Genomic DNA, 19,516 nt, shown 5'->3' on the forward strand with positions numbered 1-19,516 from the left:
ATTAGAGGGTAAAACCGACAAATCTACCTTTCTATTGGGATGCATGAGGAAAAAAATGAGATAAAGACCAGTTCCAGCGGTTAAGGAGATATTACCATGCTATGACATTTAACCACCAATCAAACTATCACAACCACCAATAAAACTGACTCAGAATTACAGGTATACAGGGATGAGATTTAGAAGCTCAGAAGCAACTCAATCACCTTTAGGATGTCTACTGTTGCAATGAATTCTCGAACTGGTTGTGTTTGGACATTTCTGCCCACACTAAGCCCAATCTTTGGATACCACCCACAGCGACCACCAGCATAGCTCTCACGGCCTTAGAGAAGCAAGACCTTGGTCTCCTGACCCAATCCCTCCACCTCGTCCCCAAAACAGACAGGAGAAAGGCGAGTCCACAAGAAAGAGAGAAAGGATAGAACATCTTTCCTTTTCTCACCAAGGGTCCTCAAACTAAGGGCATGCCTGAAATGCAGCTGGAGAAGGAAAGTTTCATTGTTTGTAAGATTAAAGTTGCGTTTTGGACGCGACTGGCCTTTTTTAGTACTTAAAGCAAATCTTAAGGAAGGAAACAAGACTGTGTTAATATCCAAAACGGTCAGAAAGGCATGCTGACCTGCTCAAGATGCCAGCAAGGCCTGGGGGAGGAGGCAGAGCAGAATATGCCTGACGTGGCTAATAATTTTATTTCTTAATAAAACTTTTCTCTGTTTACTTGTTTGCTTATGTTATTAGTCAATGGCCACCTAGCACAATTTTTTTTTTTTTTAATTAATAAAGGAAGGAGGAAACCTCCCTGAGTTGAGAGGCTTGGGCTCAGGTCTAATCCTTTAAAGTTTCTCCCACTCTATCAAATGAGGGAACTGACCGCAGTGATCTAGCCTTTCAGCTAGGACACGTCAGGATTTCTATAGCTGTTTCATCTCTTTCCAAAGAAACAGAAGTGCCAAAGAGACTTTTGAGAACAGAAAAAAGAAAAAAAAGAAGAAAATGAACTGAAACCTCAAACCACGAACATGGCCAAACAATGACCAAAGTGTGAAAGAAGTAGTTCCTCTTCCTCCTAAGTATTTATGCCTAACTCTCCAGTTTTAGAAAAGGAACTTCAGGAAAACTTCATATAAATATGCATGTGTGTACATTTTCAGATACTTACAAGAAAAAAGCTGAGGGACCAAAAGCCGTTATTTTTCCTTCCCCTGGGAAAGAGGAATGAAATCACGTACGTGAGGAGTATGAGACACGCCGCACAGCCGGCCACGCAAATCACCTGACCACACAAGATTAACAGCAAGGTTAGAGACGGGGTCACGGACAGGGTGAGGGGCAGGCAGAGGATCGGATCCCAGGTCCCAAAGCTGTCAAAGGCAATTTTCTTGCACATGCCTTTTGTTAAGGACAAAGTGTTAACGAAAACGAATTTTTTTGTTTTGATTCTATTGTCATATTTGGGGAGTTTGGGGGAAAATGATCACTTACCAGAGCAAACATGAATTCTAGTACAATTGTGGATTCCGAAAATATGTAGTACATTAAATGTATCGAAACAAGAATTCCGAAATAAAATGGGATGTCCACCAGGGCCTGTCCACACCAGTATGCTGAAGGACAGAGGCCTGAGATCCGTAACTGAGATTGGGCTTTTTGCTGGTGAAGAAACAGAAGGGATATAGGTGAGGCTGAGATGGTGGGTAGAAGAGGTATTTTTTTTCTGTGAAGATGTTAATTTTTAGTAAATTTTAGAAGTAGTATGCTGCAGCAGCTACTTTTATTGGTGAAAAGTCCATGTTCTTTTATATAGCAAATCTGCCTTCAGGAATTTGCTAGCCTGGGTTTAGGAAGCAGGCCACAGGACAACTAAGACACTAACACTATCCCAGGGAAAATAGCGTGTCTCCCAGCTGGTGCTATCAGTAAAGAATCCACCTGCCAATGCCAGAGACGCAGGTTCAGGCCCTGGGTGGGGAATATCCCCTGGAGGAGGAAAGGACAGCCCACTCCACCGTGCTTGCCTGGGAAACCCCATGGACCGAGGACCACGGTGGACCACAGTCCGTGGGGTCGCAAATAGTCAGGCACGACTGAGCACAGATGGCACGTGGCCAGAAAGAGCATTTTCCAAAATCCCTGCCATCCCGCTGGGGCAGGAGGATGGGGTCACCACTGGCCCTGCAGGAAGCGTCTGACCTGTGCCCCCTTTACAAGAATGGAGTCAAAAATCAGGAAATATGACATATCTTATATTTCACACTAAACAATTCCCTTTAGAATTGTAGATTAACTACACAAGTCAAAAAGTAGTGCATTTTCACCTCTGAAGTTGATGTGAAGCGATTCCCTTGTTAAAAATATGTATGTATTTGGCTGTGCTGAGTCTTGGTTGCAGCATGCGAGCTCTTAGTTCCAACATGTGGGATCCAGTTCCCTGATCAGGGATCAAACCTGGGCCCCCTATATTGGGAGTGCAGAGTCTTAGCCACTGGACCACCAGCAAAGTCCCTAGGGTGAGTCCCTTTAAAACCAATGTTACTTTACTGTGGTCAGTCATGAACTTTCTCACCTCTTTGACATCACGATGAACAATTTAATAAAATGCATACTTAGATTAGAGTAATACAATTCATGTGTAAACATTTTCTTGTCTAAGACAATAAAATTCCAGCTTACTGAAGCCAGAGAGAATCATCTCTCCTTCTCCACCCACCCTCCATGCGCCCCCTACCCTCACCCAGCCTCTTACTTTGTAATCACTGACGCTGCTCATCCCAATGTAAGGAGAAAGGCAGTTTACGATGAGCAACAAAAGAAAATCCAAAAGGCCCATTCCCCATCTTGGGTGATCCTGCAAGTTCCAAACACATCCGTAAGCTACTGCGCTTGTTACCAATCACGCAATCAAACACAAGGATCAAATACATTTAGGGAAAGGGTGAAAATGTCCGAATGGAAGGATATACCTGATTTAAGAAGCAAACAAAACGCAAACATGTTTGTTACCCTTAAAGGCAGGTTCCATTCCCAGGAACTGCACGATTTGAAAAGAAATTTAAAATCTGAATTTTACACGCCTGTGTTAAGAAGACAGACAACAGTTTCTCTTGCATATTTGTATCTGGTGCATGAGGACTAAGTCGTTTCAGTCGTGTCCGACTCTTATACGACCCCATGGGCTGCAGCCCTCCAGGCTCATCTGTCCATGGGATTCTCCAGGCGAGAATACTGGAGTGGGTTGTCATTTCCTCTTCCAGGGGATCTTCCCGAGGCAGGAATCGAACCTGTGTCTCTTATGTCTCCTGCACTGGCAGGAAGGTTCTTTACCACTAGCTCCATATCTACCATAATCAAACACTTCTGTTAGGAAACACTTGAAGGCTGAGAAGTGGTTATTAAAATCATGTGTGATCAAAAGTTGCACTGTACTCCACAAGATATAAAAGACAAAACAACCAAGACCCCAAAGGACACTGTAATATATAAAGTGACAGAGAGAACACTGAAATTGTAAAAAGAATCGTAATTTCAGGGTTGGACCACACATTCCACACTTGCTTTAATCAGCAACTATGAAATGCTCAGTAAATTCCCCCAGGGAAATCTGACATAAGATTAAGAATTTGGGTTGGAGGCTTCTCTGGGTGTTCTAGGTTTTCCAAGAAAATCTGTTCATTCATTAATTTCAGAAAATATGTATTGGGTACCTAAGAAGTATAAAAAGCTATTCCAGACTATGAACCAAAGAAAGCCCAAATTACTAATATGATTCTTTAACAGTTCTCTGTCATTTTTGACGTCTCCATGTCCTTTAGGATCTTGGCCCTTTCAGGTACTATGTCTTAGGGAGCTGGCTGTAATTTTTAACCAGACACAATTTTAGACTGCAAGAGTGGGGCCCGTGATAGAGCATGATAGTGTATTAAGTGTGGTAAATGAATGGAGAAACAGAGCCACTTAAAGGGTCGAAAACAATAGGGAACATTCGACTTACTAGAATTCTATTATACATTTACATTTTCCCATAAACATTTTAAAAATGGTAATGAGGCTAAACACTCAGTTCAGTTCAGTTGCTCAGTCGTGTCCGACTCTTTGCGACCCCATGAATCGCAGCATGCCAGACCTCCCTGTCCATCACCAATTCCTGGAGTTCACTCAAACTCACGTCCATCGAGTCGGTGATGCCATCCAGCCTTCTCATCCTCTGTCATCCCCTTCTCCTCTTGCCCCCAATCCCTCCCAGCATCAGAGTTTTTTCCAATGAGTCAGCTCTTCGCATGAGGTGGCCAAAGTACTGGAGTTTCAGCTTCAGCATCAGTCCTTCCAATGAACACCCAGGACTGATCTCCTTTAGGATAGACTGGTTGGATCTCCTTGCAGTCCAAGGGACTCTCAAGAGTCTTCTCCAACACCACAGTTCAAAACCATCAGTTCTTCGGCTCTCAGCCTTCTTCACAGTCCAACTCTCACATCCATACATGACCACTGGAAAAACCATAGCCTTGACTAGACGGACCTTTGTTGCCAAAATAATGTCTCTGCTAAACATTAAGTAAGCTGAAAAACTCTTTATCTTTCAGAATAATGGCAAGCATGTATCTAATGCTTACTCTCCCCTTGCAAAATGTAACTCCCTCCTAAGGTGGATTTTTTTTTTTTCCTGTGCCTTGTACGCTGTATCTCCAGCATCTAGAAGCAGCCAGTCCTGGCAGACGCTCAGGAAACACTTGCAGAAGGAATGAAGACGGTACATGCCAGGCTCTGTGGCAGGCACCTAATAAATTCACTTGACCCTCACAGCTTCACAGGAGGTGTGAGGACATCCCGCTCTTAGAGAGGCCCAGGAAGCAGGAGGGCTCGCAGGGAGCAGGCTGCACGCTCAGGTACAGGCTCTGGTGCCCCTGCCCCTTCGTCCCAGCTGAACTGCCTCTCACAGAAGTTACCCCTCTACTTACGGGCGGAAACGTGCTTCTCTCCGTCTTAATAACCTCCGTGACATTAAAGATTCCTAGCAGGGCATTGCTAACAATCCCAATGAGAACAGGAAAACAGTTCATCCTCTTGGTATTGCATGCAACTGAAAATCTGTAATCCTTTAAAAAAAAAAAAAAGGCACACAAATATACGCTCTAAATTCGTAGAGTAAATCCCCTTATTGCAGAGTCTGTAAACTATCGGGGTGGAATTATGATAGGGAGACAATTAGCTTTTCCTTGACACTTCTCCCTACTGGAATTGGTACAAGAATGCTTTATTTTTGTAATTCAAGTGACTTATTCTATACATGAAATAAATGGACATTCACGAACATGGAAAGATGTCAAAGATCTAGATTCTATGTGACAAGGGAAGTCGTAGGACTTGTCTAATATGATTTCAATTTAGAAAATATGTTTCTGAACGTGAGATCATTCTAGACATAGTGAGTTGTGTTTTTATAAAGGAAAAGAGTGTAGAAGATAATTACTAAATGCATTAATATGAATATAATACGGAAAAATGAATGGAATTATGAAGAGAATTTTACCTTCTATGTGACATACTCCAGTAACGTTTGAATTAATCTATTAAACAGTATTGCTTTTTTCTGCTTTATTGAGGTATAGTGAAAGTCGCTCACTTGTGTCCGACTCTTTGTGACTCCATGGACTATACAGTCCATGGAATTCTCCAGGCCAGAATATTGAAGAGGGTAGCCATTCCCTTCTCCAGGGGATCTTCCCAACTCAGGAATCGAACCCAGGTCTCCCGCATGGCAGGCAGATTCTTTACCAGCTGAGCTATCAAGGAAGGCTTATTGAGGTATAATTGGCAAATAAAACTGAAGTTATTTAAAACACTTGAAGTGTGCATTGCAGTGGGAGTTCCCTGGTGGTCTAGTGGTGTGCTCTCCTTGCTGTGGCCCAGGTTCAATCCCTGGTCGGGGAACTAAGATCCCTGAAGCCACGCAGTTCTGCCAATAAATAAATAAAGTGCACATCATCGCAACTTGATACCCATATAACTGTGAAAGGATTCCTCCCATCAAGTTAGCTAACACATCCATACTGCACATGTATATGTGTGTGAGTGTGTGTTTATATTTCTTTGAGCCGCTTTTTGTTGGGGGGGCAAGAATACTGGAGTGGGTTGCCATTCCCTTCTCCAGGAGATCTTCCCGACCCAGGGATTGAATCTGGGTCTCCCACATTGTAGGCAGACGCTTTACCGTCTGAGCCACCAGGGAAGTATCTCATATGTGTATAAAACATTTAAATTCTTCCCTTAGCAAATTTTAATTACACCATACACTGTTACCAGCTACAGTCACAAACTCACATTAAAGCTCAGATCTTATTTATCTTATAGCTAAAAGCCTGGGCCCTTTTACCAACGCTGTCCTACTCCCCCACCTGCCCTGGCCGCCACTTTCTACTCTCTGTTCTATGAGCTTGATGGTCTTTTTTTTTTTTAAGATTCCACTTCTAAGTCGTACCATGCAGTATTTGTCTTCTTCTGTTTGGTTTATTTCACTTACCATAATGCCCTCCAGGCTCATCCATGGTGTCCCCAAAAGACACTTTGCTTTTATAATGAATAAAATAATTTTAAACAACTTTATTAATAATAATAATAAAATTTATTAATTAAAAACGATCCTTTTAAGAATTAAAGAAGGTGGAAACTGTGCCCTGTAGAGGATTAAAATTTCATACCTTCTTCTAAAAGTGGCAAAGCAGTGTTCAAGTTGTATTGATTATAGAATAATTGAGCTGCTTTTCTATGATTCACAAGTATTTGGATGTGGCAAAAATCCATGCATGATAAAAAGTACATGGAGGCAAAAAAAAAAAAAGAAGATTCAGATATATTATTTTCCTTGGAATTATAATTTGAATTGTTGAATGTGTATGTCTTTTAGACAAAGGTACTTAGGGGTAAACAGAAGTAGATCTTTTTTCCTTCCCACTTAAAATCTTTTTAAAAATAAAATTTGGTTTGACAATCTTTTTAAAAAAGTACACGGAGGCAAACGTACCCTGTGGCCACCAGACACGATGACGGCTCCGTTGTAGGAAGGGTCGTCTGAGCCGTTTCTGTTTCTGGCATCATCTACTTCCAAAGCTAGATTCCGGTGCTCCAGGGACTGCACAACATCTTCAATACTGGATCCTGAGGAAGCCGAGAAGAAGGCAGAACAAGACCAGGAAGGTCAGTGTCGAAGCTTTAGGATAACAGCTTCCTCTTCTGTGAAGGAATAGTGCGCCTGTCCCGGTACAGCCCCCGGCACGCTCCCAGCTCAGGAAGCGCACTCAGACTCTGGGACCTAAGACTCCAGCCTACGCTCTCGACCCTCTCCAGAAAGTGTTCATTCTCTTGCAATTCTTAGTTATTTCCTAAGAAATCTGTGATTCTCACGGAAATAAAACTTTTTATTAGTGAATGTTACAGACTTTCCAGAACTCCGCAATGTCTGTAATTACAAAGAATACACACAAAATCCCCCCCTCAGGACCCAGACGTGGGGACTAGGGTACCCTAGCACGATGCTTACAGCCCTGGTGACTGAGTCACGAGACCGGCACGGAATCAAGCGAGCTTGATATTCTCCATTCTTCCGTTATTTCTCTTGATTTGAAAACAAGTCCTTCAGTTTCCTCAACCTGAAGATGAGGCAGGCTAGACAGGCACTGCTTCTGCCCCTCATGTTGTTGTCAAGACAGGTTTGTCACCTCTCAACTTTGCACTCCTCAAAGTTCTTTGATAGTGAAAATTGAAGACTACGGACTTCCTTGCTGGTCCAGTGGTTTGGACTCCATGCTCTCACTGCTGAAGACATGGGTTCAATCCCTAGTCAGGGAACTCAGATCCCACAAGCTGCATGGCATAGCCAAAAAAAAAAAAAACCCACTGAGACTGCACTGAAGGCCTGTCTCTCACCTGTATTGTTGATGATCAATAGATTGGTCAGAGGCGCTTGAGGGAGCTGTTCCAGAGAAAGGAAGTACATTCCGGGTGAAAACTCCCAGCGATGATCACGAAAATACACTGAATACACGATCTTCTCACAGATAGTGGGGATTAAGGCAATTCCAAACACCACTAACCTAAGTCAGAGAAAATGAAACCGTGAATCTAAAACAGGTTCCCTCTGATTAAGTCACAGACACGCTCTTTAAAGGCCAACCTATGGAAATTCAACACGCAGATATGCCATTTAGTTACACAAAATGAAACCCGGAGTGGGATTAATCTGAAAGTGGGCCCACATTTTTGCATGATTCCTATCACGTTGCCAGGTGTCCGAGGGGGACGGAGGGCCAGCGGAGGAGGTGAGGTCCAGAAGGTTCCTCCGCGGGCGTGCTGGCTCACCAGGACGTGTGGAAGAGTCTGCGGGACCTCAGACAGCCTACCTAGGGGGTGCTTTTAAAATATCTCTTTACTCTTGTTGCTTCATTCTTCTTTCATTTTTATTTTTAAATTATAAAAGTATGACAACACATTTATAGGAGATTTGGAAAATACAAAGTGACATATAGCTCCACTATACATTACAGTTACTTTTTAACTAGATAAATTAAGATTTTTAGCTGGGGTTTCAGTATTAAAAGTCTCAAAAATGAACAGAATAGATAGCAAAGTAGGATATATTAACAGTAGACCTGAAAAGCACTATGGACCAATTCAACACAATAAAGATTTATCTGATATAGAAAAGTGTGATGGAGTCAGAGGGCCTGTCTCGGGAGTTCTGGAGGGCAAGGAGCCGTGCTTCACGCTGTGGCTCCAAGTGCGCCACGAGCACGATTTCAAGGGACGCTTGAGCTTCTGCCCGCTGTTACTTGACACGTATCTTAACTTTGAGGAACCCAGATGCAGCACTGAATACGCCAGCTTCAGATCCTAGAACTCACTCCAACGACCGTGAGTAAAACACTTCCAAGCCGTCTTTCTGTTTTGCTAGCAAGTGTGTGCGTCCACTCTTTTCAACAATCCCCTTCCTATCAGACCTCAGGCTCTATCAGCCTCGAGGCTCCTAGAGAAAGAACAACGAAGCCCACCAGAGAGGATTCCCCTCTGGTCTTATCAACGACAAAGAAGACAGATCCAAGGACGCGCCCGAGGTCCAATTCCACCCCTCTGGTATCATGGGCGACGTCTCTGCTCGCATCACAGGCCGGGCCTCAGTGCTCCTCTGGACCTGCTCCACCCCGCTCCCGGGACCTCCCACACTGAGTTCATCTTTCCTTCATCCCCCGTGATGTCCCTGCTACTGGCTCATTCCCATCATCCCTAAAGCATGTTCTCTCTCTCTTCATAAAGAAATAATGAAATTTCCTTCTGACTGCAGTCTCCCTTCAGCTACTGATCATAGAACAGTAGAAATTCCCTCTGTGGTCAAGCACCTCACAAGCGTTATCTACTTTCAGGCTTTCTCTTCGTAAAACCTGAAGGACTTCCCTTTTGCCAAATAAAACAGATGTTTTCGGTTCTGAGCCGTCATCCTCCACCACTTGTCTGCTAATCCCTTCCCGTTCTCTAGTCTTGGCTCAAAGGTGAGCATTTCAATGAGACCAACACTGACCCACCTGTCGAGAATGAACCCTAGCTCCCTCCCCAGCTTCTTGGTGTACTCTACTTTGTATAAACTACTATATAATGTATTTAGTTTTTATATTTATCATTGTTTACGTTTTCCCCCAATCAGAAGGTAAACACTACCAGAAGGGCACAGATCTAATCAAAGCGTGTAGAACAGTTTACAGGCTTCAGTAAAGATTTGTGGTGTACTGAACAAACAGCATGGTTACTGGGCAGTGACTTGATTGGTGCTTTTCTCCCTGACAAGATCGTCCGTCTCAAGGCCTTTTCACTGGTATTTACTACCGCAGGCCATTACTGCAGGCACTCAAAACAAATCCATTACATGAATGAAGAAATCAGTAGACTTATTTTCTTGACATTGGGACCTTTTATGCATATATGGGGAGAAGGCAATGGCACCCCACTCCAGTACTCTTGCCTGGAAAATCCCATGGATAAAGGAGCCTGGTAGGCTGTAGTCCATGGGGTCGCTAAGAGTCGGGCACGACTGAGCGACTTCACTTTCACTTTTCACTTTCATGCATTGGAGAAGGAAATGGCAACCCACTCCAGTGTTCTTGCCTGGAGAATCCCAGGGATGGGGGAGCCTGGTGGGCTGCCATCTTTGGGGTTGCACAAAGTTGGACACAACTGAAGCGTCTTAGCAGCAGCATGCATATATGGACTAAAGACTTGAAGAGTCTGATAAGGACTTCCCTGGTGGTCCAGTGATTAAGACCAAATCTTCCAATGCAGAGGGCTCGGGTTCAATCCCAGGTTGGGGAACTAAGATTCCACGTGCCTTGGAGCAACTAAGCCTGAGCACTGCAGCTGGAGAGACGCCAGCCACAGGGAGAGAACGCGCCCTGCAGCCAGGACCGCACGGAGACAAGAAAAAGTAAGTGAATAAATATTTTTAAAATAACAAAACAAAAAAATTTCTTAAAAAGTGCAATACTCACAAGGACAAGAAAATCTTCCTCTCATTCCTCAGCCTTAAGAAGCGGAGTCTCGCCACCGCACAGGCTTGGCGTCTCCACAGAGCTGCAGAACTGGCAGCCTGTTTCACTTCCGGAAGGGAACGAAGAGCCTGTTGGGCTTCAGACTCCGCTCCAGGGTCTCGGGTCACGTCGATTTCCGCCGGTCCCCCGACACCGGGATCTGTAACCATGTGATAAACTATTACAAGAGGTTACTTTACTTACATTTTCTCTTTAGAAACTTTGAGAAATGATGTTAGACTATTTGAAACAACACTTCTAACACATCGACTGCTGATAGCCATAACTTTTACATTCAAATCTTTCCTTCAAACAAATGTAATGGATGCAGTTTCGGGGAGGGAGGGAGTCAGTTTGAGAGCATGGTTTAGGCGTCTAGAGAAGCATGACTTCATTTGTATCTGTAGCGAAAGCTCTTCACTGAGGGATCTGTGTAGAGCGTGTCTTACGCAAAAACACCATGATAAATTTCTACAGCCGAATTTCCTAAAAATTCTCCTCCTTCCTTTGTCTTCTCCAGAGGATCAGTTTATCACTGACGGTTGACATTCAGTGACTTTTTCAAGCCACCATGGTGTTAAGTAAGAGAAAGTCCATGAAGATCCCCTGTTTGAGTCCCACCCACACCACACGTGAGCCGTATGACTGCGGCTAATCGCTCAAATGTGTAAATCTCACTTTCTCACCTACGTCATAATATAAATAAAATAACTTATGGGGATTAAGAACAACAGAATCCTGGGTTTCCTGGGTGGTCCAGTGATTAAGACTCTGCCTTGGAATGCAGAGAACACGGGTTCGATCCCCAATCTGAGAAGATCCCACAAGCTTTGGGGCAATTAAGCCTGTGTGCCCCGAAGCCCATGCTTTGCAACAAGAGAAGCTGCCACCAGAAGCAGCCCGTGCCCCACAGCTGGAGAGCAGGCCCCTCTCGCCACAAGTAGAGAAAGCCCACACACAGCAAAAAAGACCCCGTGCAGCCATAGATAAATACTTTTAAAGAATAAAAATAAAATCAGGTTTAAAAAAAACCCCAACAGAATCCAACAGTTGAGCATTATGTCTGGCACATAGTAGGCTTCTAAATTCTTCAAATTATTATTACTGTAAAGTAAGAGAAGATAACATCTTATTTAATTATCTGCCATGAATATGTTAATTAGAATGAGTTGGTTAGCTAGGCAACAGAACATTCTTACAGGGAATGGCAAGAAAGAGACAAACCTGGATTTAGGACGTTAGCAGAGAGCTACTGAGGGATAGTGGTGGGCACTGCAGAGGGAAGAGGTTAGACCCGACAGGGGGGCGCACAGCGTCACAAGGAGCGGGGTCTGGCCCCAAGCCTGATGACGTTACTATAAAACATTCATGATACCTTAAAAGGGGGATGGCCCCCTTTATGCCTAATTCACCTTCTAGTTAGAATTCCACAGAAAAATCTATAAATATGAATTAACACATGGTCATTTTCTTTCTCCTTAATTTCCTGCTAGACACACATTTTTATACCTGGCCCATTAATTGCTGATCTGCCTTTTAGGTTCAAGAATACTTCATTTAGAGTTGTCATGGAAACACCAAAATTCATTATGCCCTGGTCAGAAGAGTTTTCAAGGTCTCTGCAAAGATCTAAAAAGCAAAGTAACAAAACAATGCAATTATTATTGGTAAAGAGTACACTAAAATACTAATTGCTAACAATTACTCAGGATAGATAAATCTGAAAATATTTTCACATTAGAGATGCCAGCAATTCAAGAAAACATTCCCATAAGGTGTTCTCTTGTCCTTCAAATCATTTTTGTTATTTTACATCTCTATTATAGTTTCATAAACTTTAAAATCTCCTGCATTTCTATGGCCATGTGTGTGTTTGTATCTGTATGTCTATTTAAAAACTCAAAAAACTTCAAAGTAAACATTCAGGCAGCATGGAATAAACTGAATTTTCTTCTTTGTACTTTCCAAATTTTTTTATAATCAGTATCTTACATTCATAATTAAAATTATAATTTACCAAGAAACTATAGACCTGCTTGCAAATGTTTTAAAAATAAGGTTTATTGAGCCTGTATCTCAAACAGAAGTGAAAGGTTTCTGCTGTTTCAGGAAAGATATATGTCAAAGCTTCGTTTAACGTTGATGAAGAGAGCAAACCCGAGTTTCTCAGTGGACTACATTCAGGGAAACTTAGATGCTCTCTCATCCAAGTCACACACTTCATTACATTGGAAATGGGAGGGAGCGTGCTTATGGATACTTTCATGTAGAAGCTTCGGAGCAGGACTTGGGGAGCCGTGGAAAATGCAGTCAGAGTCATTGTGGGCCAGGGGCCGTGCTCTATGTGGTCACACAGTCTGTTACCTGGAAACTTGTCTGTCCTCTCCAGGGGCAAAGTATACACAAGTTTTTCTTCACTTTCTGCTGTTAACTTGGCATCTGAGATGTGCTGTGTGATGAGGGATGTGATTCTCTCCGTATTGCACCTTTCATTCCTGTGTAAACTAAATTTTCAAAAGAGGCATGAGTCCTTCAAGTTCTTCTCCAATATGACTCATCACTAAAAGACAGTTTTTGGTTAAACAGTCTGTATATATTACAGGCATACCCTGCGAACATCAGTAACCGGTTCTGACATTCTAGGAAGTGGATTTGGAATACAATTTTAGACTTTTAGGACAAACCGTTTTATTAAAAATGATCGACTGCTTTTAGGGGGACACAACTGCAGATTTTTCCTATATAAATATTGCCAAAAATGTTGTATTGAAAGATACAGACATTTTTAGAAATGTGCATGCTTAAAACCAAGGTGTAACCAATAAGAAAATGTTAACAAGATATTTCGTAGTGTCTGTTGTAAATCAATCCCCTCTCCAAATGAAGCTGACTTTTCTTACAGTTCTAAAGATTACATGGAATTACAATATGGTCACCCCTCATGTGGATACAGTCTTATCAACAACAATCACACCCAGAATACGTTACCTTAAGTGATATCCAATACCCCATTTCCGCTTCAGGAACAAAGATGACCCTGCACATGTGAGCTTCCCGTTAGACAGAAACACTTTCCTATCTGAGTAGAAAGAGAGAAAGAGTAAATTTCGTAAACTCCTTGTATAGAACATTCTCTCTGGAGACCAAAACTGGCTGGATTTTTCAGGATGAATGCAACCCTGGTACCACTGAGTTCCTAGATGCTGCTACTTGACACCAGTCTCCACCTTGGGACTGACAGCGGTGACCTGGGCACACAGAGGCTTGAGATGGGCTGATGCACCGGGTCTTGCACTTTCAGGGCTCAGTCAATGCCATGAGAACCTGCCTGGACCATGAGATGGGCTGATGCACCGGGTCTTGCACTTTCAGGGCTCAGTCAATGCCATGAGAACCTGCCTGGACCATGAGATGGGCTGATGCACTGGGTCTTGCACTTTCAGGGCTCAATCAATGCCATGAGAACCTGCCTGGACCATGCCTCCTAGAAGATGTAATACACCTACAGGGGGCCGAGTTACCTAAGTCACCCTCGCAAAGGAAATCCACCCTAAATATTCATTAAAAGGACTGATACTGAAGATGAAGCTCCAAAACTTTGGCCACCTGATGCAAAGAGCCGACCCATTGGAAAAGACTCTGATGCTGGGAAAGATTGAGGGCAGAAGAAGGGGACAACAGAGGATGAGATGGTTGGACGGCATCACTGACTCAGTGGACACGAATATGAGCAAACTCCAGGAGACCGCGGAGGATGGAAGCCGGGGCGTGCTGCAGGCCATGGGGTCGCAAACAGTCGGGCACGACTAAGCGACAACAGCAAAAGCCAATGGCCATTCAACCACCAGCTGAACTGCCAACTCTGCAACACACGGGCTAAGTGAATGCCTATTGATTTAGGGCACCGAGCTTCGAGATGGCTTGTGACAGCAGTTTTGAGGCAGGAGACAACTGACACAAGAGATAAAGTGCATCTAACCTCGATTTCATGCGGGAAACTTCAGATACTCTTACAAGGCACATCAACAGCAAAAATTTCTCTCCCTTCCCTGAGACCCTTTCTGACCTCATTTTCCCCAGATTCCTTCTCTACATGATCTCTGGCCTCACTGAAACTGTCCTCCCCACATGCCAAGATTTCCGAGGCAAAATGTTTGCTGTCTCTGTAATTCTCCCAACTTCACACCCGACACCTCATTCAGTAAAGAAAGGATCTCCCTAGAAAGGCACAAAGGACTGCAAATTTAAAAAAGAGTTTTTCCCAGCTAAACATTCCTTTCTACTCAACAAAAAATATATATTTTTGTATGTGCATGTGCTAAGTCACTTCAGTGGGAAGACACATATTTTTGTATACCCATATACACACACACACACACACACACACACACACACAATAGAGCTTCCCAGCTGGTGCTAGTAGTAAAGAACCTGCCCGCCAGTGCAGGAGACGCGGATTTGATCCCTGGGTCAGGGAAATCCCCTGGAGGAGGCCATGGCAACCCACTCCAGTGTTCTTGCCTGGAGAATCCCATGGAGAGAGGAGCCTGGCGGGCTACAGTCCATGGGGTTACAAAGAGTCGGACACGACTAAACCTACTTAGCACGCACGCACACACATAGAAAGTAACACTGGCATTTCAAATTTTTAAAAATATGCACTTGTGATTAATATAAACAGCCCAGAAAGTTACAGACAGGAAGATACATAAAGTGTGAGTCTGAGAACTCAAGGGGGTCAGAATGCCTGGACACCAAGTGCCACTTTCAGATGCCCTTTCTCAGACGCATGGCAAACGAGACTCTCTTCTTTCCAACAGAAGTTAGAGAGAATCTCTCTCGTATTAAGCCCTTGAATACCGAGTCAGTATAAAGAACCCAAGACTCACCAGCCAGGATGTCAGCCTCGTCCATGAACTGGGTACTAAAAAGGATCGTGTGGTTATTTTTCCGCTCCTTCAGGAAGTTCCACATGAAGTGCCTTGAGAAAGGATCCAGTCCAGCAGTTGGCTCGTCCAGGAGCAAAACCTGCAGTGGAGAGCACGCGAAAGCACCTTCTGTTTAGAGAGAGGCTCTTCCGAAAACAACACGGAACCCAGTATGACGTCTGCGTTCAAACAGAGCCCTTCATCGGATCCCCAACAGGCTCGTGTGGCCCTGTGTTACAAATTTACTCTCACGTTTGGCAACTCAAGTGCAGTCTGGACTTTAACAATCATTTTACATCCTTCAATCCAAATTCATCTCAAAGATATTTTTATCTCTTACCTGAGGATCTCCTAAAATGGCAATCCCAAATGTGAGTTTTCTCTTCTGTCCACCACTTAACTCTTTAGCGATGACATCTTGAATATTGTGCATGTCTAATTCCATCGTAATGCCTTTTACCTATCAAAAAAACTACATTAATAGAAAACATTTTACCCGAAGCAGTCTTAATTTGCTAATAGTTAGAAGGAATTGATTCTAGAACTCCATTAATTAAGTTTTATTTATGAAAGAGTAAAAGTCGAACAAAAATATGATCAGGAGCAAACTAAGTACATTATTTCCAAAGTCATCAATTCTAATATGTTCATCTACCTCTTGTTCCACTTCTTTCGGTGGAATCCCTTTTATTTTAGCAAATAGCCTGAGGTTTTCTCTCACAGTAAGAAAATCGAAGTAGATATTAAATTGTGGACAAAATCCAGTGTAATTTCTGATTTCTTCCATGTTCATTATTTCAGAGAGTTGGGTGTTGTAAATAGTGGCAGATCCTATAGATAAAAAAATGTAAGTCTTTAACACCAGGATATTAACTCTATGCAGAGTGATAATATACGATATTCATTGAAGAAACTCCCATTTTATAGCTATGTAATTAATACATTGAAAAGATGCAGAATATTCTTGACATAAATACCATTGTCTAAAGCAATGCAAAATATATACAGAATGACAAATAATAGTGAAAAAAAGAGAGAAGCATTCTAGTTTATGTAAACACGAAATAAATATTTCCCATTTTAAATGGCTCAACTTTGCAAAAAGCCTCTTTCTGAGAAACATTTTTCTTTCACATAATCAGACTGAGGAAGCTGTTCAGCAGCCACCTTGGTTTGTAAAATTCTCTTCTCACCTTCAGTGCAAGCAGACCAGCCGCCAAGAATGCTCAGCAGAGAGGATTTGCCAGCTCCGCTGTGGCCAAGAATCGCTGTGAGCTGGCCTTCATAGACATCAAGACATATGCCTGTTTCCGGATAAAATCTGAAAGTTAGACTTTGGATTATACTCCAATGAAGTGGGCCTTAAAAAAAAAAAAACACTGAAAGAGTAAAGTGTACCTCCGCACTTCATTTCATTTCACTGTATTTTAATATGACTTTTTACAATTATATATCTACTTGTGTCTATTTATGAAGACAAAGCCTCACTTCCTCTGAAGAAATTAGATCAAGACTGGAAATATAAATTCCCACTTTCCTCCCTACCACAAATACTTTGAATGTCAAAGGATATATACAGTTAATATTAGAAAACATAGCCACAGATATGAGGATAAAAACAGAGGAAGCAGAGTATGTATTAATACTTCCTGGAAAAGGCAAGTCTCCATTTCTACTAAAAAGCAGTCTCACTGAGGGTCCCAGAGCCAGAGCCAGAGGCAAAGGAGCAGCGTATGCTGTCTGCTCTGTCTTAGTAGGGAAGGGGGCCGGTAAGGACAGGGTGCTCAAGCTTCCCTGGCAGCAGTCAGCTTCTGACCCGTCTCACAAGTGTGGGCGTGGCCTCAGAGAGGGCTGCTGGGCTCCAGCACACGTCACGGGCATCCTCATACATGCATGCTTATGATTTGACAGTGTTTTAACATTTGAGAAATTATCTAACTCCATTGGGAAGCAGCAAAGAGTTCTATGAGCATCCCAGAATTGTTAAGAGACTCTCTGAAAATGTAAATCGTGGGGTTAAATTGTAAGAGAATCAAAAATAAAGCAAAGCACAGCCCAAAACAGATGATGCAAAGCCCTATGAAAATGTTAACACCAACAAATCTGGTGATGCTCCAAGCTAGTGTCAAAGATTACACACTGGCATAATTAGTACAATCCCATATCTTAAACTGTCTCATCCATACATAGAAAAATATGTATTAGTGATTATGCCTCATAGTAGAAATTAAAAAAAAAAAGTTTCCTTTTATCTATATTCATTCTCTAATTTTCCATTATGACTATTTGTATTTTCAAGAAATGAAAAACATTTAAAATCAGAAACCTCAAAACAAGGAGTTGTTCTCTTTACCTTGCAATGCTTCTACTTTCTCAGGCTTTCCTTTATATTCTTTTCTAAGATTTCTGATTCTGAAAGAAGATTGAAGACTATGAGGTGATTACAGTTTCTGATGACGCAGATGACGCCGCCGGCCAACACTACTGCTCATGATTGACCGTAACCTTCCCCACAGGAGGGATTTATTGTCGGAGTTCTCAGGAGCACAGGGAGACACCGGCTGAGCGAGGGGGTGGAGGTGGGACCCGCTTCCCACAAACTGGTAAGAGGATCCATCTTAACGGGAAGAGGAGGGCAAAAGCCCCTGCCTGGCCCAAAGGCGATTTCTACGGACACCAAGCCGGCATTTCATGCCTTCCAGCTGCGTTAGCAAATGAAGGGGAGCTACTGTTGGAAGAAAGCCAGGAAGAAGCCAAGGAGGGGGAGCAGTGGAGAGAGGCTTCCTCTCTCTTGATTATTCGATCGTTCTTCTCTTCCTCGGGCAAATTTATCAAAATAATAGTGGCTTCTGCTCTCTGTTTCATTTGTTTTCCCCACCTTCATTCCCAGCCTAAGACACAGAGCCTGGGACTCCACCACGCTTCTGAAGCCATTCTCAATGAAGTTACCCATGACGTCCTAAGTAGCACATCCAGCGGTCACTTTTCAGCCCTTATTTCATAAACCTCATCACTGACTTGACAATTGCACACCCTTGTCTTCTTGTCCTCAGCTCTGTTCGCTTCTGGTTTCCACCTCATTCTCAATATTCCTTCTGGGCATACCTTATGGACTCCTTAAATTGGACTCTATACCAACCAGCTATTTTTCTTATTCTCAGATCGTTGCCATACAGTATCACCCCCTCTTCCTGCTTCCTCTCTTACCAAAAATTCTCATTGTCAAGTCTGTGTCTTTAGATCTTTCTTCAAAGCTTCAGATTTATGAACTCAGCCTTCTATTATATATCTGTACATGGATATCAAACCCGCATGGATAATAAATTGACTTGTACACACTTCCTTTTATGTAACAGACATATTGCTTAATTATCTCACTGACTCAAGAAGAACCCACTGTACTATGGAATTACATCACATATTTCTTGGGAAGAAATGAGGCTTGGAGAGCTCAGAGTTTACCAGAAAGTCACGGAGCCACTAATTAAGAAGAAGTCTTTCAGGATGAAAGCAAAAATATCTGAAAGAAAGGAACTTTCAAAAACACATCATCAACTAATGCTGATTCATGTTGATGTATGGCAAAACCCATCACAATATGATAAACTAATTATACTCTAATTAAAAAAAAATTTTAAAAGAATGAAAGCACATCATCCCGAATGGATAAAGAAGCGCTGGTACATACATACAATGGAATATCACTCAGCTGTAAGGAATGCATTTGAGGCAGCTCTGACGAGGTAGACGACTCTAGAGCCTATTATACAAAGTGAAGTCAGTCAGAAAGAGGAAGACAAATACCGCATGTTAACGCATATATGTGGAATCTAGACGGATGGCACTGATGAGTCCATGTGCAGGACAGCAACAGAGACGCAGATGCAGAGAACAGACTTGTGGCCCCACTGGGGGAAGGAAGGGGTGGGGCAGATGGAGAGAGTGGCTCTGACCACACACAGGATCCTGTGTAGAATGGGTGGATAGCCAGTGGGGACTTGCTGCATGACTTGGAGCTCAACC

General features: G+C 42.8%; 1 protein-coding gene across 3 annotated transcripts in view; it reads right to left on the reverse strand.

Moving 5' to 3' along the window:
* Nucleotides 1–19,516, reverse strand: part of ABCA10 (ATP binding cassette subfamily A member 10) — a 55,239-nt gene that overhangs the window by 18,382 nt on the left and 17,341 nt on the right. For 2 of the 3 annotated variants that reach the window (XM_055574997.1, XM_055574999.1), the window contains 15 exons: nucleotides 17,847–17,905; nucleotides 16,687–16,797; nucleotides 16,149–16,324; nucleotides 15,834–15,953; nucleotides 15,455–15,593; nucleotides 13,554–13,644; nucleotides 12,930–13,069; nucleotides 12,075–12,194; nucleotides 10,527–10,725; nucleotides 7,921–8,087; nucleotides 7,019–7,152; nucleotides 4,956–5,093; nucleotides 2,747–2,848; nucleotides 1,486–1,653; nucleotides 1,163–1,276 (listed from right to left, as the gene is read on the reverse strand). In XM_055574997.1, the coding sequence (XP_055430972.1) occupies nucleotides 1,163–1,276; nucleotides 1,486–1,653; nucleotides 2,747–2,848; nucleotides 4,956–5,093; nucleotides 7,019–7,152; nucleotides 7,921–8,087; nucleotides 10,527–10,725; nucleotides 12,075–12,194; nucleotides 12,930–13,069; nucleotides 13,554–13,644; nucleotides 15,455–15,593; nucleotides 15,834–15,953; nucleotides 16,149–16,324; nucleotides 16,687–16,797; nucleotides 17,847–17,905 (1,978 nt within the window). The remainder of the gene's footprint in view (nucleotides 1–1,162; nucleotides 1,277–1,485; nucleotides 1,654–2,746; nucleotides 2,849–4,955; nucleotides 5,094–7,018; nucleotides 7,153–7,920; nucleotides 8,088–10,526; nucleotides 10,726–12,074; nucleotides 12,195–12,929; nucleotides 13,070–13,553; nucleotides 13,645–15,454; nucleotides 15,594–15,833; nucleotides 15,954–16,148; nucleotides 16,325–16,686; nucleotides 16,798–17,846; nucleotides 17,906–19,516) is intronic. The other variant, XM_055574998.1, reaches the window with a different exon arrangement.

The sequence above is a fragment of the Bubalus kerabau genome, chromosome 4, assembly GCF_029407905.1.
Source record: "Bubalus kerabau isolate K-KA32 ecotype Philippines breed swamp buffalo chromosome 4, PCC_UOA_SB_1v2, whole genome shotgun sequence".
Classification (NCBI taxonomy): domain Eukaryota; kingdom Metazoa; phylum Chordata; class Mammalia; order Artiodactyla; family Bovidae; genus Bubalus; species Bubalus kerabau.